Genomic DNA, 22,157 nt, shown 5'->3' on the forward strand with positions numbered 1-22,157 from the left:
TGTGCAGAGCCAGTTTTCCTCACAGAATGAAGAACTAGTTCCATTTTCTTTGCTTTTTTTCCACATGGAGTCCACAGCGGATTTCTTCAGGGCATAGACAGTGCTCATTGTGTTTGACAGGCCACACTTTAATTAATTAATTTATTATTATTATTATTATTTTTGGTGGTACTGGAGTTCCTGGAAGCCCTTCTACTCTGGGCTACATTACTAGACCTATTTTTATTTTATTTTGTATTTGGAAACAGGGTCTCTTAAGCCAGCGCGGCTGGGCTGGCTTCAAACCTGCTCGATCCTCCTGTCTCCGCCTCCCAAGCGCGGAGATTACAAGCGTGCGCCACCAAGCCCGGCATCACACTTTAATTTATTTAAATCAGCCGCTTCCTGGTTAGGAGCCTTCATCTTTCTTTTAGATCCTGTGACTGGTGTTGTGATTCTGAGGGTCATTTTTTTCACAGAGAAAAAAGGTTTGATTACTTCTTAGGATTTAATTCATAGGCCTAGATGAACAGGAAGTGGGTATGGGCTGGAAGACTTCTGACTGATTGATACTTTCCCAGTGGATACGTGTTGTGGACTGGCTCACACCTGTACTTTAAAGAAAATTACACACTATGAGTAGGGAGCAGTGGCGCACACACCTGTAATCTAGGGATTTGGTATGCTGCGACAGAAGGATCACAGGTTTGAGGCCAGCCTCAGCGACTCAGTAATTTAGCAAAGCTTAGTACAAAATAAAAAGGACTGGGCTGAAGCTTGGGGGTAGAAAACCTTGAGGTCACTAACAGCTGGTCAGTATCACACATTTTAAAATTTTTATTTTGAAATAATTCCAGAATTATAAAAGTGTTTTCAGGAGTATCATATACCTGATTCCCCAAATGTCAACATATGACTGACTCACTTTTCTTTTATTATGCTCTCACTAGATTGACCCATTGACGGGTGATGGTTGTTTCTTTTTTTATGAACCACTAAATATATGTGTGTGTTTCTGAGAAAACAAGGACATTCTGTTAAGAAAATGTAGTTCAGTTGGGCTGGTGGCCCACACCTGTCATTCCAGTGCTTGGGAGGCTGAGACAATAGGATTGTAGGTTCGAGGCCAGCCTCAGGACCTTAGTGAGACCCTGTTTAAAAAAAAATTAAAAAGTTGAGGGTGTAACTTGGAGGTAGGATACCCCTGGGTTCAATCATCAGTATCTCTTAAAAAAAAAGTCTAGTTCAATTATCAAAATAAATGAAACTAACATTGATCTAATACTATTATCTAGTTTATAAAACTTACTGAAAATTTGTAAAATGTCGAATAAATAAAAAACTGAGTGTTCTTTATTATTTTTATTTATTTATTATTAATATTATTATTTTTGTTTGTGATACTAGGCATTGAACCCAGGAGTACTCTATGACACTGATCTACAGATCCAACTCTTTTCTTTTTTAATTTTTAATTTGGAGTCAGGGTCTCACTAAGTAGCCCATGCTGGCCTTGAACCTTTGATCCTCCTGTCTCAGCCTCCCAAGTACTGAGATTACAGGTTTGTGCCACTACACCCCATAACACGGTTTTAATTATACATACTGTATTGTGTGTGTTAATACTTGATAGGGCTAATGCTTTCTCATAGCTCTTCTTTAAATTTTCCTAGTTACTCTTGCATGTTTATCTTTCCACATGAGCTATAATATCAGGTTGTCTAACACTATTATACACTTGCTGATGTTTTTATTGAGATCATCAACCTGGAGAAAGTGGACACCTTTTCATGTTGACTTGTCCTCTCCCCGAACGAGGGATGTGTTTCCATTTCTTTACTCCTGCATCTTAATTGTGTCTTAAGTTTTACTCATGCTTGATAGTGTTTTACACACTTGATAGTGTTTTAAATTTTCCATCCTAAATTTTTGCACATGTCCTGTTAAGTTTTCCTCTAGGTAGCTTATGTTCTCAAGGACCAGCATAACAGAGTTCTGTCTGTGATTCTCCAAATGGTTATTGTTTGTGTGTATGAAGGTTATTGATTTCTATATATTAATTTGTCCTGTTACCAGAGTTAAATATTTTTTGTTTGAGACAGTTTTATCATTGGTTCTGCAGGTATACTGTCATGGCACCTACAAACGAGAGGTTATGATAATAATAATAGAGCTGGGCGTGGTGGCGCACGCTTGTAAACCCAGCATTTGTGAGGCTGACTGGAAGATTGCGGTTCATGGACAGCCTCGGCTACTTAGTGAGGTCCTTTGCAGCTTAGTGAGACCCTGTCTCAAAATAAAAAATAAGAAATAGAGCAAGAAGTGTAGCTCGGAGGTCAAATGCCCCTGGGTTCCATCCCCAGACCCGCAAAAAATATATTATTATTATTATTATTATTATTATTATTATTATTATTTGCTACTGGAGATTGAACCCAAGAGCATTCTACCTTCGAGCTACATCTCAACCCTTTTATTTATTTATTTACTATTTATTTATTTATGTTTGTAACTTGGCTAAGTTGCTGAGGGTGGCCTTGAACAATCCTGTCTCAGCCTCCCAGTTACTGTTATTACAGGCATACACCAACATGCCCAGCTGAGGGATTCTTCTTCTTCCTTCTTTCCCTTCTCTCTTCTCTCTCCTCCTCCACTTCTTCTTTCCTCCTCCTCCTCTTCCTTCCTCTCAGTCCTGCAGTTTGGACCCAGGGCATTTCACACAAACTAGGCAGATGCTCTATCATGGAACCACACCCTATCCCGCCCTTTATTCTTTGCATCAGACTTTGCCCATGCAGGACAGCTACTGAGAGGCCACAAGCTCTTGTGACCAGCACTAATGCCCACACTGAAATTATGAATTGGTTTGATAGGGAATGCATTTCTTCTTGTCATGTGGAGAGATGAAAGGAAGCCTTTCATAGTCTGAACCTGGAGCAGCTTGCTCTGAAGGAAATCTCCCTTTCTTTCAGTCAAGAAGCAAGAATTCTTGCTGTTTTTAATATTAATGATTTTAAGGGGAAAGAGTTTAAAAAATACCAACATTTTTGTTTACCCAAAGTTAGTAAAATTTAATGACTTCTTAGTGTGAAACAGGCCACGAATTGTACGTTGGGTTTTTGGGGACACAGCTTGCTTCTGATTTAAAGTGCAGCAGGTATCAACTAAGAAAAAGCAAATGTCACACTGAATCCTGAATTATCTTTTATGCCTCAGCTTTTTATGTGTGTTGCTGAGGATTGAACCCCGGGACATTCTCCCTCCACTACACTCCCAGCCTTTTTTATTTTTTATTTTGAAACAGGATCTTACTAGGTTGCTGAAAGTGTCCCTAAATTTCTTTTTTTTTCCTTTTTAAAATATTTTTATTGGTGCACTGTATTCATACATCATAATGGGATAAAAACTTGTGTAGACATACATGCATATGTCGCCCAGTTAGCCCCTAATCAATCCCCACCCCATTCCCTCCCCATCCCTCCTTCCCATGCTTGGCTTGGTGGTTGACATCTAATATTATAGCAATTTAATCAAAATTAACAATGATAATCTCACATAACAGATTCATCTGTCTGATATCAAACTTTTGATCACTTAGAGGTAACATTTCAGTCTTTCTTTTTGCTTTCTTTCTTACCAGAGGATATTTTTTCTTTTTTTTTTTTAAGGTAAAACTATTGTATATTTTTTTTTCAGAAAAAGTCTATCCTAACCTGAAATATGAACTCTAAATACCCAAAACAATCTCTAAAAAGAACAAAGCTAGAAGATGTACATTTTCTGATTTCAAATCTTATAGAGCTATAATAACTGAAACAGTGTAGTACTGCTATTAGGGCAGATATATAAACCAGTGGTGTAAAATAAAAAGCCTAGAAATAAATTCTTCCATATATGGTCAAGTTATTTTTGACAAAGTTTCCAAGAACATTTGGTGAAGGAAATAATAATCTTTTCACTAAATATTGTTGAAAAATAATAATTACATGAAGAATAATAAGATTGGACCCTAACCTAACAACATATACAAATATTAACTCAAACTAGATAAAAGACCTAAATGTAAATCTTAAGACTATAAACTTTTAGAAGAAAACCTGGGTCATAAAACCTCACAACACTGAAATTGGCAGTGATTTCTTGGATATGATTTCAAAGGCACAGGCAACAAAAGAATAAACAAACTTCCTAAAAAATAAAAAAAAATATTGTACAATGTAAACAGAGTTAAAAGTTACTGATAGAATGGGATAAAATATTTCCAAATGATATATCTGAAGGTATATTAATATTCCAAAAAGAAATCCTAATTATTAGCAACAATAAAAGCAAACAATACAACTTAGAAATAGGTAAAAGACTGAAATAAAAAATGAATCTCCAAAGATTTTAACCTATAAACACATGAATATATTCTTCTTTGCTTAGTTGTCTTCTGGATGAAAAATTTTGTTTCTCTGGTTCTGGTGTGTATTACCTGTTTCTTTCTTTGGAGTTAATCTCTTTGAGTATTTTCTCTAGCGCTGGTTTTGAAGACATAACTTCCTTCAGTTTCTGTTTGTCATGGAAGCTTCTTATTTCCCCATCTAATTTGATAGAAAGTTTTGCTGGGTAGGAAATTTTTGGCTGGAAGTTGTTTTCTTTCAGAGTTTGGAATATGTTACTCCAAGCCCTTCTGGCTCTCATGACTTGGTTTGGGAAGTCTTGAGTGATTCTAATTGGTTTGCCTCTGAATGTCACTTGGCCCTTTGTTTTTGTTGCCTTTAAGATTCTCTGCTTGGCTTCCACATTGGTCATTTTGACAATTATGTGGCGAGGGGAACCTCTTCTCCGATCCTGTCTAAAGGGAGTTCTATATGTTTCCTGGACCTGTGTATCAACCTCTTGCTCTATGTTTGGAAAATTTTCTGCTATTATTTCTTTGAAGAGATTGTTGATCCCTTTGGTTTCACTGTCTTTTCCCTCCTCTTTTCTGATTATTCTTAGGTTAGCTGTCTTAAAATGGGCCCATATTTCTTCAATGTCAGATTCCTGCTGTCTGATTATTTTTCTAAGTTATAAATTATGCGTTCGTTTTTGGAGAGATCATCTTCTAGGAGTAAGATTCTATTCTCCATGTGGTCTAATCGATTGTTTATAGTTTGAATTGATGCCTTTACTTCAATGATTGCATCATTTATTTCTTTTAGACTCTAAATTCTTTTTGAAAGTCCTATATTATTTCTACAGTTATATTCCTGATTCGATCTTCTGGAGATTTCTGAATTTCTGTGTTATCAGGTTCTGATAATATGGGGTTGTGGGTATTCATTGCTCTATTGTTGTTCCTCTTTCCCATGATTTCAGAATTTTGTGCCTTTCCTGGGTCACTATGACTTCACTTAGGGTGCTCTGTATCTCGAGTCTGTTGTAATCTCATCTGCCACTACTCCTTTACTGGGTTGTATCACAAAGTCTCATACCCAGGAATTTAATCGAGGCTGCGCGAGACTGTGGGGGTGCCAGGCTGGGCATTTTCCCACAGGGAGCTGCGACTAGGGCGTGGTATCTCTGCCACAGCTACTCCTTCACTGGGTTGGACTGAAAAATATCCCACCCAAGGAGATTATCAAAGCTATGCAAGTCCCAGGGAGTGCAGTACAGGGATTTCTCCTTTAGGGGCCGCAGTTACACTCACAGTTATTGTGCACATAGATCTGGAGCTGACCCAGGCGTGGTGAACTCGCTGTTGCTGCTGGCAATATGGCGCCGCTGCTACACCCTCGGCCGTGAGGCTGGCGTATTTCTTTTCTGGTTTTGAACTCCGTTCTGAGTCCCTGGAAGGCATGATGAGCTTGGCCACTGGGAGTTTCAGACGTTCATTGTGCTGAAAGAACTGCTGAATTATACCCAAATGATCTGCAGCTGTTCACTTCAGCTCCTTGTTTACCTTTCCTTTCTGGAGCCTGGTGCTGTGAGGGAAGATGGCGCTGGCGTGGCTCTGCTGCCCCATTGCAGGCTTGATTTCTGGTCTCTGGTTGTTCTTCTAGTCTTTTTTTTCTCTTTCCCTTGTGTTTACATTTTTTATTTCTCTGCTGATGGTGTTTTCTGGCTAATAAAAGCGCTGATTTTGTGGCAACAGAGGTTGAGTTTTAGCAGGACTCGTAAACGCTGCTTTTCTCGGGCGCCATCTTCCTGGAAGTTCGAAAGTGTCCCTAAATTTCTGAGGTTGGCCTCAAACCTATGATAGTCCCATCGTCTCCCAAGGCCTGGGACTACAGGTGTGCACCACAATGCCTGGATCTCTCTCGGCTTTAAACATCACTCTTGACTAGTTACTCACCAAATCATTAAAATAAAAGGTTCATAATGGATGGTAGTTTTGGATTGCCTTCGATACAGAGAACACTTCAATGTGATTTTAAAAATCTTTAGCCTCCTAGATGAACAATATAAAACTCAGATAGTTAAATGTTCATGAGTGAATTCTGCAATTTACTTTTATATACATTATATATGTGTTTATATTACAATGTATTCTAAATAGCATGCTTCAGTAGTACATTTGTTTGAAAAGCAAATTTAATGTATCTTCGTTGTGCCTGGTTATATTAATTTTAGTACTTTCTTTTTAAATTTGCAGTTGGTAATCAGTGGATAAATTACATTTCCTTCTGTGGTCTTAGAACACATGCGGAGCTTGAAGGGAACCTAGTCACTGAGCTTATCTATGTCCACAGCAAGTTATTGATCGCGGATGATAACACTGTTATTATTGGTAAGTCTGTGTGCTGCTAATGGGCTTATAGACAGCTGATTTACCCAGTGCCTCAACCCTTATTCTTCCCATGTTTCCTTTGCAGAAAAGACAGGGTCTTGCTAAGTTTTTGAGGCTGGCCTCAAACAGACAAACCTCCTATCTCTGCCTTCCAAGTACTAGAATTAGAGGTGTGCATCACCATGCCTGGCCTTTTTAGTTTAATTTAATTTAATTTTATTTTTGGCACTGAAGATAGAACTCAAGGGCCATTCTACCTCCAACCTACACCCCCTTTTTTGTTTTTTTATTTTGAAATAGGGTTTCACTGAGTTGCAAAGAGCCTCACTGAGTAGCTGAGACTGTCCACAAACTGCAATCCTCCTATCTCAGCCTCCTCAATGCTGGGATTACAAGCGTGTGCCACCATGCCTTGCTGCTAATTTTATTTATTTATTTGGTATTGAGAATTAAGCTCAGGTTATTCTATCTCTGATACTGCCAGCCCTTTCTTGTTTTTTTTTTTTTGTTGTTTGTTTGTTTTTTTTATTTTGAAGGTAAGTCTCACAAAGTTACTGTACACTGGCCAGGCACCTGTGATTCTTCTGTCCCAGCCTCCCCATATTCTGCCTTTTAATTTATGTTGCATGAACACTGGGAGGCCATAAGAAGAAAGAAAATTAGTAATCAGCCAGAGGAATGAGCTGACTAGGGAACAGGCATGTTACTGGAGATGTGATATGTCCCACTATAGGGAATTCTACTCATCTATTTTAAATAAAACAGAATTTCTCAGCTACAATAAGATAATTCCCATTCTTTAAGAGACTAGATGTCAGTGAAGTGTTTTGAAATTTTTTGGCAGTTAACATGACTTTTCCATATCTATCCTCCACTGAGAAAAGAAAAAAAAAAACTTATCAAGGAGTAATGAGACTCTTACCTGGAATATAATTTTAAAGTAAGGAAGAATAGTTCTGCTGCCAGAAAATGTTTAAACCCCTGTGTGTGTGTGTGTGTGTGTGTGTGTGTGTGTGTGTAGAGAGAGAGAGAGAGAGATTGATTCTTGTAATATTTGTATGGAGCATTTAAGAAAAACATCCTGTTTTTTTCATCAGTTGCTCTATGGGGATCCAAGTTCCTCGGGGTTATTTATTCCTCTTCTTCCCCCAATACAAAGGGTTTCTGTTGTTTCCCCCAAGCTGTTTTGGCCTTGTTCTTCAAAAGCCAACCTCAGAATATGTTTATATTAGAATTGGCAATTACAAGGAAGATAAAAAATATTGATGTTTGTTGAAATGGAAAAAATAAAAATAAAAAGCCAAGTGAAATTCAGTCGATATTTTCAGCAAGATTTCAGAACTCATGAAGTAAAAGTTGGCAGATATAAATATTTCCCTTTGAAAAGTAATCTTGATTTTTAGCTTGCTTTACTTTATAGAAAGTGTAAGTGTAAAGTAGTGTTCAGTCACAGAACCAACAGTTAAATGGGTTTGTTGAGCTTTTTATTTTTTATTTTTTTGCAGTCCTGGGGATTGAACCCAAGGGCATTCTACCTCCGAGTTCCACCCCCAGCCTGATTTTTTATTTTTTATTTTTGAAACAGGGTCTCACTAAGTTGCAGGGAGCCTTATTAAGGAGCTGAGGTTGGTGGTGAACGCCGCTCCTCCTGTCTCAACTGGGATTACAAGTGTGTGTCACCACGCCTGGCTCCTGTTGAGCTTTTTAATTTACTTATTTTCCTAGGAAGACCTCTGAACCCTTGAAGGCTGCAGTTTCTTTAGGCTGGCAACTACAGCAGTGATGTTTAGCGCCCACTTCTTACCTACTGAAGATGTGGTCCTGTCTTGCTTGATAGTCCTTGAAGGCTGATTTCTGTTTTCTCTTCCCTAAGAGCATTGCGCTTCACACCATTGTTGCTGAAGCTGACCTCAAACCTGCAGTCCTCCTGTCTCAGCCTCCCAAGTACTAGCCACCATGCCTAGCTAACGAGTCATTTCTCTTATGTCAGTTTTTTTAAAACAATCTTGGCATAAGTTAGAAAAATTAATCACAAGTTCGTGTAACCTTTAAGGTTTTTTGTTTGTTTGTTTGTTTTTGGTGGTACTTGGGATTAAACCCAGGAGTATTCTACCTCTGAGTTGTTCCCCTAGGTCTTTTTATGAGATCCTGTTTCAAAATAAAAAACATTATAGGGTTGCAGTTGTAGCTCAAGGGTAGAATGTCTCTGGTTCAATCTTTAGTATCACTCAGAGAGAGAGAGAGAGAGAGAGAGAGAGAGAGAGAGAGAGAGAGAGAGAGAGAGAGAAGGAGGAGGAGGAAGAAGAGGAGGAAGAAGAGGAGGAAGAGGAAGAGGAGGAGGAGGAGGAGGTGGAGGTGGAGGAAGAGGAAAAAATGACTAATTTTTTCTCACTTTGAAGATTTGTTTTTTTTTTATGGTACTGGGGATGGAACCCAGGGCGATTCTACCTCTGAGCTCCACCCCAGCCCTATTTTTTTTATTCTTTATTTTGAAACAGGATCTCACTGAGTTGCAAAAGGCCTCATAAATAGCTGAAGCTAGTCATGAACCGCAATCCTCCTGCTTCAGTCTCCCAAATGCTAGGATTACAAGCATGCACCACTACACCCAGCTTGAAGATCTTTTTTTTTTATATGGCTTTAATTACCTGTTACCTTGGGTAGCCCTGCTGGTTATGAAATCTGTGACAAAATCCAGTTTTCTTCTCCATCTTAATTTTATTACTTAAACTAACATTTTTTTCTCTTAAATAAAACAAGCTATCCTTTCCGTAGATTAAGTCTAACCTGTTGACTAAGTGAAATAGATTGATTTTGAAGCATACTAATCAACTGCAAAGCATAGTAGAGAGACAAAAAACAGGAAAACAGGGCAGCTGCCCTCACAATGCTCTTGGGGAGAGGAGAGGCAGCCTTCCCTTCCACCTCCCACCACAGATATTGGGTTAGCTATTGCTGGATCAGAGCAAGAAGGTGGGGGCAGAGCTGGGGATGGTAGATCACTTAACTAGCATGCTCCAGGCTCTGGGTTCAATTGTCAGTATTGCAAAAGAAAAGAAAAAATATAAGCAAGCTATTTCCAATTACTGGCTGGGCATGGTGGTGCATACCTGGAATCCCAGTACTTGAAAGGCAGAGACAGGAGGATTCCAGGTTTGAGGCCTCAGTAACTTACTGAGACCCTCAAGAACCTAGTGAGACTCTGTTTTGAAGACAAAAAATTAAAAAAGGGCTGGGTGTGTAACTCAAGAGGTAGACTGCCCCTGGGTTCAATCCCCAGGTGATCAGCAAGTGCAGGAGGTTGGGGAATGACGCAGAGGGCAGGAGCATCCATGGTTGAAGGGCAGGCTTGGGAGTGGCCGGTGAGTGTCTATATCGAAGAGATGCTCCAGTAAAGCGAGATCATATTTATTCTAAAAATATCTAGACATGTAGGTATCAACCCTGGCTGTATTAGAATCACCTGGAAAATTTTAAAAATATATGTATAAATTACGGGATAGTTTACTCAATGTACTTTATAGAAAAGTCAGGGATAGTATTACATGTGTGTCACTTTTGATGCTAAGATGGGGATTTCAGATTCAAGGCAAGCTAGCCTCAGCAACTTAGCAAGACCTTGCTTCAAAATTATAAAAAAAATTAAAAAGGGGGCCAGAGCTGTAGCTCAGAGATAAAATGCCCCCAGGTTCAGTTAGGAGTATCAAAAAATTAAAAGTAAAATAAAATGGATCAAAAAACAAAACAGGGAAGCCAGGTATGGTGGCACACACTTATAATCCTAGTACTTGGGAGGCTGAGACAGGGGGAGCACAGGTTCACAGCCAGCCTCAGCTACTTAGGCCCTCTACAACTTAATGAGACCCTGTTTCAAAATAAAGAATAATAGCAGGGCGTGGTGGCCCACACTTGTAATCCCAGCATTCGGGAGGCTGAAAATGGAAGATCACGGTTTGTGGACAGCCTCAGCTACTTAGTGAGGCCCTTTGCAAATCATTGAGATCCAGTTTCAAAATAAAGAATAAAAATTGGGGCTGGGAGTGTAGCTCTGAGGTAGAATGTTCCTGGGTTCCATCTCTAGTACTGCAAATAATAATAATAATAATAATAATAATAACAACAACAACAACAACAACCACCACCACCACCACCACAGGAGGATGGATTGGTGATGGATGTGGGGACAGAGCAGTGTAGTGATGCCTGCTTTCTACTCCAGCAGCTGTCATCTGATTGGTCTGGTTTGGCACCCCTGTATCTGGGGGTCTGGTTTTTGTGTTTGGCATCAACCTAAAAAGCTTCCTAGGTGAATGTTGATATGTGGTCGGAGCTAAGTACTTTAGGTCTGGAGGCACAGGGAGTAGGAGTGAGTAGAGACCTCTGGTAGCCCATTTGGGCTTAATTGAAGAACCATTTATTTTTATCTTTATTATTTATTTATTGCAGTACTGGGGATGAAACCCAGGGGCATTCTACCTCCCAGCTCCACCCCCAGCCCTATTTTTTATTCTTTATTTTGAAACAGGGTCTCACTGAGTTGCAAAGGACCTCACTAAGTAGTTGCGGCTGTCTGCAAACCATGATCCTCCTGTCTCAGTCTCCCAAATGCTGTGATTACAAGCGTGTGCCATTATGCCTGGCAGGAACCATTTATTTTTAAAACAAACTAAAACAGGGCAGAATGTGTTAGCATTTTGTCACTCTGACAAAATACTGGAGAAAAATACCCTCAAGCAGGAAAGTTAGTTAGTGATGGTTTCAAGGTGTTAGTTAGTCCATGGCCACTTGGCTCTGTTGTTTCTGGGCATGCTGGTAAGGCAGAATATCGAGCAAGGACCCAGGGGTGCAAAGCCATCAGGTCAGAAGCAGAGGGAGGGCCAAGGACAAGATTTGCCCTCCGGGGTGGACAGGCAGGCCCCCAGCCGGCCCTGCCGCTGGACACAGCTTCCACACGGCCCCTGGGGACACCCCAGGCCCAACTGTAACGGTTAGTGCTCTAGATCTGCTGTCTGTAGCAAACAGCCACAGACTTAGTGGCTGAAAACAACACCGACCTACGATGTGGTACTTCTGTAAGTTGGGTCAGCAGGATGCTCGTGCTCCTTTCCGGGGGCTCCAAGGGAGAACCCGTCCCCTTGCCTTTTCCAGCTTCTGAGAGGCTGCACACATTCCTTGGCTCCTGGCTCTCTTCCTTCATCTTTGAAACTGGCATTGTTCCATCTCTGAAAATTTCCAGTCTCAGCCCATTCTTCTGTTACCGCCTCTCCTTATGAGTCCTCTTAACTTTGAAGGGCTCTTGTGATGGTACTGAGCCCACCTGGACGGTACAGAACCATCACCCTATTTTAAGGGTGACTAATTACCAATCTTAACTCCGTATACAGCCTTAATTCTCCTTTGAAGGAAATATGCTTGCGATTCTATTGGGCCCACCTGGATTACACAGGACCATCACCCTTTTTTTCTTTTCTTTTTGTGGTACTGGGGTTTGAACCCAGGGGTGTTCTACCTCTAAGATATATGCCTAGACCCTTTTATTTTTTGTTTTGAAACAGGATCTCTCTAGGTTGCTGAGTCTCATTACATTGTTGAGGCTGGCCTCAGCCTGCAGTCATACTGTTTCAGACTCCCAAGAACTGGGATTACAGGTGTGTGCTACCACATCTGGCTCCCTCGCCCTGCTTTTAAGGGTAACAAATTACCACTCTTAATTCTCTTTGCCATGTAACAGCACTCACTGATTCTCAGGTTAGGATAATTAGGACATGAAGCTCTTCAGGGGCTATATTCAGGGTCTATCACCGAAGGATTATCAATCAGTTACACAAGACACGATGAAAAGCACAAACCACAAAGGAAAAGATAAATACAATTGTATTAAAATTCAGAACTTTATGCCGGGTGTGGTGGCACACGCTTGTAATCCCCGCGCTTGGGAGGTGGAGACAGGAGGATCGCGCAGGTTCGAAGCCAGCCATGCTGGCTTAAGAGATGCTGTTTCCAAATAAAAAAAGTATAAAAATAGGTCTGGGAGTGTAGCCCGGAGGTAGAAGGGCTTCCAGGAACCCCAGTACCACCACCAAAAAAAAAAAATTCAGAATTTTATTCATTAAATGATACTATAAATCGAATGAAAGAGCTGGGCATGGTGGCACACACTTGTAATCCCAGTACTTGGGAGACTGAGACTGGTTGTGATTTTCAGAGCGTAGAAGCGTTTAATCGCAAGATGGAGGTAGCAATCACATTCATCAGTATCTCATTTTCAGTATGGCATTCATTAAGTTCATCTAATATATTTTCGTCCCATTCTTCACACTCCTAATAATCATTAGCCCAGCCACTTGTCTAGTACAGCTGAGAGTCAGTGCTCTGCAGAACTTCAGACCCACCCTTAAAACATAAGAACCAAACCCTGTCTCTAAGTATCCAGCTTGGGAGGCCAGGAATGTGCTCCCAGCACACTGGTGGGGGAGCGCTGGGGCCTGGCATGCGGGCTCACACCCCGTTTTCCTGGCAGTGAAGTCCCGGGCTGAGAGTGGCCCCTGGCCAGGGCAGGGGACGGTGGATCCCCCAGCAGCGTGGAACCTGATTCCTGGCATCCTAATAGCTCACACAGAAGAGTCAGGAGTGACCAAGCCAGGGGGGGCTGCTCTGCTCTCTGTGCTGAGTTCCTGCAAATGCTCCCTTCCTACGGCAGCGTGTCCTGGTGCAAATATTCTAGGGTTAACAAGGATCTGAGAAGAATGCCAATAATAATTCTCATTTTATTAGAATAAGAATGATCGAATGATTATTGAGTTTCTCAGGTCAAAATAATAATTCTCACCAGATCAGTGGGTTCATTTACAGTCTTACTCTATTCCCATGACAACACTGCCAGGTCTATATCATTACCTCAACTTATGAAAGATCACATTGCAGCTGAGAATGATTAAATGACTTGCCCAGTTAATGCTGGCCAACTCCCGAGCCAAAAGATATGCTGCAGATGTTATAGCTTAATGGAAATGTAAGTGCATGTCTAAGGGAAAATGTGTTGCTTCCAGATAAAAATGATTCAAAGGTTCCCACTTTATGACACTCCCATAACATTCCCAAATTTTTAGGGGGTGTCACCCATGACCATTCTCATGCCCATAGTCATTGTAGATCTGTACATTGATTATATGACTGTACTCTGATTCCACAGCAGGTAACATCTCTTGAGAAGGGGCAGCTTTCTCTCATGCACAGAACCCTGCCGATTGGGCTGAGGCTGGCTTCTGTCATGTACTGCTCCGACTGTCCCAGTCACACAGAGCCACCAGTGCACCTGTTCAACGTGACCCTTCTGCTCCTGGTCTGCAGAAGCCGCAGGGAGTTGCAGCCAGGGCAAGAGGAAAAAAAATAAGGAGAAAGAGTTACTGGGACCCCTTCTGTAGTTTGTAGGACACCTCGAGGATTCAAAGGGTGAATCTGCAGTAATTATTGTGGAAAGCGTGCTGGGGCTTTTCAGTATATGGCGAGCACAGACTGGACCGCTCAGATTGAACGAATATGCAAAGCTCTGCCCTTCGCTTGTGAAAGTCAACCCTCAGATTAGGATTTAAAAATAGAATGGAGGAAAGTTGATACAGAAGCTTTTGGCATACTGCATGAGCCAGCCAAGAGTGGAAAGTCAAGAGCATCTAATGACAACGGTATTTGAGATTAGACTCAGAGGTGGTGAAGGTACCTTGGGTCTTGACACTGGTAATCAGATGACTCTGAATTAAAGTCTCTGGCATCTGATCCTTAACTCTTAAAGTCAAGCCATCTTCTGTTCTGTACTGGTGGGCATGTCTTTTTTTTTTTCCTTTTTCTAAGTTTTTATTTTCTTATGGTTGCTGGGGATTGAACCTAGGGGCGCTTGACCCAAGCTATTTTTTAATGGCCTCGCTAAACTGCAGAGGCTGGCCATGAACCTGAGATCCTCCTGCCTCAGCCTCCCAAGTGTTGGGATTGTAGATGTGCTCCACCGCACCCCCAGGCATCTTTTATTCCTTGAAGCACTTTCATGGTTGTATCAGTTAAAATCCTTTGAATCACAGATAGGAAACCCAACTAGGAATGTGTGCTACAATTAGGGAAATGGATCATTTCATATAGCAGAAAGTAAAAAAGTTCTAGGTCTGGCTAGTTTTGTGACCTAAAGACTCAGAGTTGTTCTCCTTTCTGCTTCCCAGCCTCAGCTTATCTGTTTGTCCCCCTGTGGTTGCAGAGAGGCTGCTGCAGCTCCAGCGTCCTGACCTCATCCCAAATTTCAAGTCAATATCCAAAGGCTGGAAGAGAAAGCATCCTTTTCTCTCTCTTCTTTCCTTTTTTTATTGTGTCTTTTTCCTCTCTCTCTCTTTCCCTTTCTCCCTTTCTCTCTCTCTCTCTTTCTTTCTTTCTTTCTTTCTTTCTTTCTTTCTCCCTTTCTCTCTTTCTCTCTTTCTTTCTTTCTTTCTTTCTTTCTTTCTTTCTTTCTTTCTTTCTTTCTTCTTTCTTTCTTTCTTTCTTTCTTTCTTTCTTTCTTTTTTCTGCTTATTGAACCCAGGGGCATTCTACCTCCAAGCTATACCCCCAGCTCTATTTTTTATTCTTTATTCTAAAACAGGGTCTCACTAAGTTGCATAGGGCCTCACTAAGTAGCTGAGGCTGGTCGGGAACCTGTGATCCTCCTGTCTCAGCCTCCCAAGTACTGGGATTACAAGCTCTTGCCACCATGCCTGGCTCTTATGTTTCTTTACATAAAGCAGAAAAACTTTCTCTGAAAGATACTTTGAGAGATGTTTCTTCATGTTGCATTGGCTAGAGCCATGCCAAGTACCAATTCCTAAGTAAGTAACTGGCAAAAATAATAAAATTACCATAGCTGCTGGGCGTGGTGGCGCACACTTGTAATCCCAGAATTTAGGAGGCAGAGACCAGAGGATCGCAGTTTGTGAACAACCTCAGCTACTTAGTGAGGCCCTTCGTGACTGAGTGAGACCCTGTTTCAAAATCAAAAAGACTAAATATAGGGCTGGGGGTGTAGCTCAGAGGTAGAATGCCCCTGGGTTCCATCCCCAGTACCGAAAAAAAAAAATTTTTTTTTTCATAGCTGGCTTTGACTGAATAAGATTTACTGCTATCTTAGGGAGGGCCCCTCCTTCTAAAAGCACATCTCTTCTTCATAACCTGGGCAAAGTTGGGTTTTGTCAGGAAGAAAGAATTGAGTGGGGCAGGTGGGCAGCATGGTTTGCCATAAGAAGGTGGTTCATTTTTGCCATTCCTCTTTGTAGGCTCTGCCAACATAAATGACCGAAGCATGCTGGGAAAGCGTGACAGTGAAATGGCCGTCATTGTGCAGGACACGGAGACTGTCACGTCAGTGATGGACGGACAGGAGTACCAAGCTGGCCGGTTTGCCCAAGGCCTCCGGCTCCAGTGCTTCAGGTTGGTTCTGCAAAGCTGCGCTCACTCTCTTACCCTGGGCAGGGCCCTCCCTGCAGTGAGGTGGCCCTTCCCCCATTCCTACCAGCCAGGCCTCAGAAGTATATTTACTTCACACCAGTATGTGAAGTATATTAACTGAGTTAGGGCCAGGCCAGGGAAGACCATCGTGCGCCTAAATTTCAAGTGTCTTAAAGTCAATTCATCTTTAGCTGGGAGCAGTGGTACATGCCTATAATCCCTTGGGAGGCTGAGGCTAAGGCAGGAGAAGGATCACAGGTTCGAGGCCAGTCTAAGCAACTGAGCGAGACCCTGTTTCAAAATATAAAGGGCTGGCAGTGTAGCTATGCCCCTGGGTTCAAACCCCAATATCCAAAAGGGGAGAAAAAAGTGAGTTTATTTTTAAAAAATTGAAATAGTTCAGTAATGCAAGGATAAAGTAAAGGTCACTGAAGGAGCATACCAGTGACTACCGGAATCTGCAAAACCATCCCTCAAAATCAGTCAACCCCTCTAACAGAGTTTATTGTTTTATTTATTGCCTTCGTTACTCACTGTTTTGCAGATAAAAATTTTCCAAACCATTGACATTTCAATGAACTGCCAATGTTAATTTGTTTATTAAGCAGAGGAGAATTTAAAATGAGGAGGCTGCTAATAACCCCACTAATTGCCTACTGCAACATACAGAAGGAAACAAGTATTCCCATTTGTAAGCTGAAAAGATAAGCTATATCTTTCAGTTCTTTGAGAACATAAATATTCTTTTTAATATGGTAGGCTTTTTAATAAAATTTTTAATAGTATTTATGAGACAGTTCTGACGTGTGTGTGTGTGTGTGTGTGTGTGTGTGTATGTGTGAGTTACTATGGATTGACCCAGGGACATTCTACCTCTGAATTACACTCCCAGTCCTTTTATGTTTTGTTTTGAGACAAGGTCATGCTAAATTGCTGAAGGTCTCTCTAAGTTGCTGAGGTTTGGCCTCAAACCTGCTATCTTCCTGTCTCAGCCTCCCAAATACTAGGATTATAGGCATGCACCACTGCATCTAGAAACAACACATTTTTATTGTAGCGAACAGGCAGATTCAGAAAATCAGTAAGAAAATTAAATTTGTCTGTATTGCTACCACTCAGTGCTAACAGGCGCTTTTAGTTTATTTTTAACTGACACAAAATTATACATATTTATGAGGTGCCATGTGATGTACTTATTATGTAATGTTCAAATCAGGGTGATCACGTCTATTCCTTAGACATTTATGTGATTTTGAATGAAAACATTCAAAATCCTTTTTTTCTAGCTTCTTTGAAATATACCGTACATCACCATCTTCTGTAGCCACCACACTGTGCAACAGAACACCAGAGCTTATTTCTCCTGGCAGACTCTACATTTGGACCCAGTGGCCACCCTCCCCCCGTCCTTGCTTCTCCGCTGCTCTCACAACCTAACCCTGGTAACCCCACTCTCCTCTCGGCGTCCCTGAGATCCACCTTTTCACCCTCCACAGATGAGTGAGACCATGTAGCGCTGGCCTGGCTTAATTCACTTAACCTAATGACCTTCGTTTCCACCCCTGTTGTCACAAGTGACACCATTTTATTCTTTTCATGATGGGATAGCATTGCATTGTGGGCCTGCGATGTTTTCTTCATCATCCATCTGTTGACAGACACCTAGGCTGATCCCATCAGTTGGTTCTTAGATTGTGTTGCAAGAAACATGGGTATCCATGGATCTCTATAGATCTGACTTTAATTTTTTCAGTTAAATAGGGAGGAGTGCTATAGCTGGATCATATGGTGATTTTTTTAAATTTTTTTGAGAAGTATTTATACTGGTTTCTATAATGGTTGTACTAATGAACATCTCTACCATATAAGGGATCCCTTTTCTCTACATCATCACTGATCTGCTAATAATTTGAACAACTTAATATATATTATTCTACTGTTTTTATACATATATAATAATATACTGCATTTCCTTTCTTAAAACAAAATTAGAATCTTGCTGGTCTAGAATATTGATTTTTTAGGGGGGTCTTTTTTTTCTTTCTTCCTTTCTTCCTTTCTTCCTTTCTTTCTTTCTAGTACTAGTGATTGAATTCAGGAGCATTCTACCTCCAAGCTATGCCCCCAAGCCTTTTTATTTTTAACAGGGTCTTGCTAAGTTGCTGAGGCTGGCCTAGAACCTGCTATCCTCATATCTCAGCCTCCCAAATATTGGGAGTACATGTGTGCACCACCACACCCGGCTGCAGGTGCTCTGATAAAACAAAGTGTATACGTTGTACAGTGGGGAACAATGGCGGAATATTGAAATCTTCCGGGATTAACTGGGAGAGAGGAAAAAGGAGAATTGCAACAAGCTTATAGAGCCAATTTTGTACTGAATCTTAAAAGATGACAGGTGGAGCTCAATAAGTGGGCAGGAAAACCTCCCTGACCACAGCCGTCTCATACTCTGGAAGTCTGCCCTGGACTGATGACCAACTTGGGGAATGACTTTCTTCATCTTTTTCCTCACCCACCAACTTTAACTACACAAGGGACTCCATGTTTTTCTTACTCATTTATATATCCAAGTGTTCAGCATAGTGCTTGGCCTCAGAAAGGGCAAGGAAAGAAAACAGAGAAGGGGAAGGGGAAGAGGAAGGGGAGGGAGGGCAGGAAGGTGGACCTGGCCATGCTTGGGAGCACTGGTTTGGGAGTCAGTTGGCCCTGGCTGGAGTTCCTGCTCTACTGCTTAACAGATAGATCACTCTGAATACTTTTTTTGTTTGTTTGTTTTTTACTTTTTAACCTCTTTGAGCTTTAGTTCCTTTATCTGTCAAATGAAGATGATAATAGTTGCTTTTTAAGAATTCTTGAGGATTTTAGAAAAATAGTCCTTGGAAAGGGCTTGGCACATTTTGTGGCAGGTTTTGAGTGCTAATCCTCTCCTCCAAGGCTTTCACCACCTTTGGCAGGGATGCTCTTAGAACAAAATTAAGAGACTTCTGTTTATTTACATATTTATTTAGGTACTGGAGATTAAGCCCAGGGGCATTCTACCTCTGAGCTACACCACCAGCCCTATTTTACTTTTATTTTGATATAGAGTCTCGCTGAGTTGCTGAGGCTGGCTTGGGACCTGCTACCCTCCAAGTACTGGGATTACAGGCCTATGCCACCACCCTGGTGGTATTTCTATCTTAACAGTTAAGGAGATTAGATAGGTAGGTAGGTGGTAGGTAGGTAGGTAGGTAGGTAGGTAGTGAGTAGGTGGGTCAGTAGGTAGATGTGTCTTCTGTGTTTTAATGCCTGAATCACTGCTATCATAGGAACAGTGCAGGCAGCCAGCTTTATCTTGGTTGCTCAGTTTGGGTGCACTTGTATTGCAGGGTTGTACTTGGCTATCTTTCTGACCCCAGCGAGGACATTCAGGATCCAGTGAGTGACAGATTCTTCAAGGAGGTGTGGGTTTCCACAGCGGCTCGGAATGCCACGATTTACGACAAGGTGAGGCTTGCCCATCCACCCCAACACTTTTCTTTTCACTGAGTCTCATCACAAAAAGCACATCATTATTTCTTTATTTTATTGATACAGAATATTCTTAGTGAGTATAAAAAAGCCAGTATCCCTCCAGGTTGTAAAAAATTCCTCTTTGTAGACATCGAAAAAAAGATCGGAAGCATCATGAAAGCATCACAGAAGCGTCTGCAGAGGCTTCCCGTCCCCTCTTCTGATGCGGGATTCTCATCATGAGCGTCCTTAGCACATGGCTACCCAGACTTCGAACATGTTTAGTAACAAAGAGAAGAGCAGCAGATGGGATCAAAGTGAGCCAGGCTGGGCACAACCCAGCTCACCCAGAGGCTGGTGATAGCACTCTGTGTGCAGTGACTTGGCTCTCTGAGCCTACCTTCCTTCCTGTAAAAGGGAGAGATATTCATCAGTGTGGTTCTGAGAAGAAAACACAGACTCACCTGTTCTTAGCACACAACATAAACAGTGTCTGTCCTCATGATGAAGTTCTTAAATACTAAGCCATGTCTTTTGTTGGACAGCTCTAGTAGGAGTGATTTAAACCCAGCTCTGCTTGGTACATAACAGATGTATCCCCCGGTGAGGCATACCCATTGGTTAGATGCACAGGACCTAACCATTGCCTGATAGTGGGCCAGGTCACCTCACAAAGTGGCCAGCTTCCACACATGGAAATGTTCAGGCTGAGATTCACTGACCATCTGTGAGAAGCTGGGAAGAATGTGTTCTCCATGACCGCCACAGTCCTTGCCAGTACAGAGACTCCCTGTTCCTTGATGAGACATTGTTCATTGTTTCATACTGAGGATGCAAGACCCTGACCAAAATTGTTACATGCATGGAGTTTTTAAAAGTTTAATTTTTCAGATGCAGTAAACACAATCTTATTTGAGTCCTTGATTGGTGGGGGGAGACAGTGATAAGACATTTTGGGAAAAACAGCATACATTTAAATGTAGACTGTATCTTTTTTTTTTTAAATTTTGGTGATACTGGGGACTGAACCTAGTGGCATTCTACTTCCAAATTTTTTATTCTTTATATTGAAACAGGGTCTCACTAAATTGTGGGGGGCTTCACTAAGTAGCTGAGGTTGGCCATTAACCTTTGATCCTCCCATCTCAGCCTCCTAAGTACTGGGATTACAAGCATGCGCCACCATGCCTGGCTGTAGACCCTATCTTAAATGACATTATGGAATTATTTTTCTTAGGTGTGAGAATGGTATTGTGATTATATAGGCATATGTCCTTTTCTTTTTCTTTTTCCTTGACACTAGAGATGAATGCAGGTGCATTCTATCTCTGAGTTACATCAGTAACCCTTTTTATTTTTTATTTTGAAACATGGTTTCACCAAGTTGCTGAGGCTGGGTTTGAACCTGCCATCCTCCTGTCTCAATAGCCCAAGTACTGGGATTACAGGCGTGTATAACTGTTCTGGGCTATATATTTTTATTCTTAAGAAGTCAATGCTGAAATATGCAGGGCTAAATTGTTGTAACGTCTGAAACTCACTTAAATAACAAAAGTTTCACATGTTAACGATCGGTAACATTAAATACAGGTATGGACATCCTTCAAAATGAAAATTTAAAAAATATGCAATCTTCCCTATGGACTACAGCCTCCAGTTAGATCGAGAAATAATTATTATCCAAAAAAATAACCTTGGTATAGGGTAAAGTCAGTGGAATCTCTTACCTCTAGCTTGACTTTATTCTTTGTAGGTGAGATAAGGATCTAGCTCTGATTCTTTTTCATGGGAGCACATCTAGCAGTCACTTGTTGCAAATAAGAATAGCAACACTTAAGTCTGTGCTTTCACAGTAAACTAATGTGTTTCATAAAACAAAGATACTGCCCCCTGGAAGGAGTATTTTTCATAAAGGGCATGTGCTTTCTTTCAAACTCATCACTCAGTTTCCAATTTGTGGTTTAATCAGGTGTTCCGGTGCCTTCCCAATGATGAAGTACACAACTTGATTCAGCTGAGAGACTTTATAAACAAGCCTGTATTAGCAAAAGAAGATCCCATGAGAGCTGAGGAAGAGCTAAAGAAGATCCGGGGCTTCTTGGTACAATTCCCCTTTTATTTCTTGTCTGAAGAAAGCCTGCTGCCTTCAGTTGGAACCAAAGAAGCCATCGTGCCCATGGAGGTGTGGACTTAAGAGGGGTACTCGCTGCTGCCCAGGGACTTGCACCCTGAAGACCACACCGCACACGGTGACTTCCCTGGGCCTCGCAGCCAGAGCCAGGACCCAGGCACTCTCCTACTCTCCTGTCCAACCGTGGACCCCTCGGGCTGAGGCCAAGCTGACTGAGAACTCTGGGCCTCAGCAAGGTTTATCACCCCTCCTGGTTGTCCCAGTGAGCCGAGGCTGTGTTCTTGTTGGTAACATGGACCCGACAGCTTAAAACACATAAGCAAATTCCAGGATTCA

The 22,157-nt window shown here is 41.5% G+C and overlaps 1 protein-coding gene across 2 annotated transcripts in view; it reads left to right on the plus strand.

Moving 5' to 3' along the window:
- The window catches only part of PLD1 (phospholipase D1), a gene marked incomplete at both ends in the record, with an annotated part of 113,319 nt that extends 91,435 nt beyond the window's left edge, over positions 1-21,884 (plus strand). For both annotated transcript variants that reach the window (XM_080696738.1, XM_080696739.1), the window contains 4 exons: positions 6,602-6,736; positions 16,024-16,177; positions 19,567-19,684; positions 21,660-21,884. In XM_080696738.1, the coding sequence (XP_080552864.1) occupies positions 6,602-6,736; positions 16,024-16,177; positions 19,567-19,684; positions 21,660-21,884 (632 nt within the window). The remainder of the gene's footprint in view (positions 1-6,601; positions 6,737-16,023; positions 16,178-19,566; positions 19,685-21,659) is intronic.
- Between the last annotated feature and the right edge of the window lie 273 nt (positions 21,885-22,157).

The sequence above is a fragment of the Muscardinus avellanarius genome, assembly GCF_963383645.1.
Source record: "Muscardinus avellanarius genome assembly, chromosome: 5".
NCBI lineage: Eukaryota > Metazoa > Chordata > Mammalia > Rodentia > Gliridae > Muscardinus > Muscardinus avellanarius.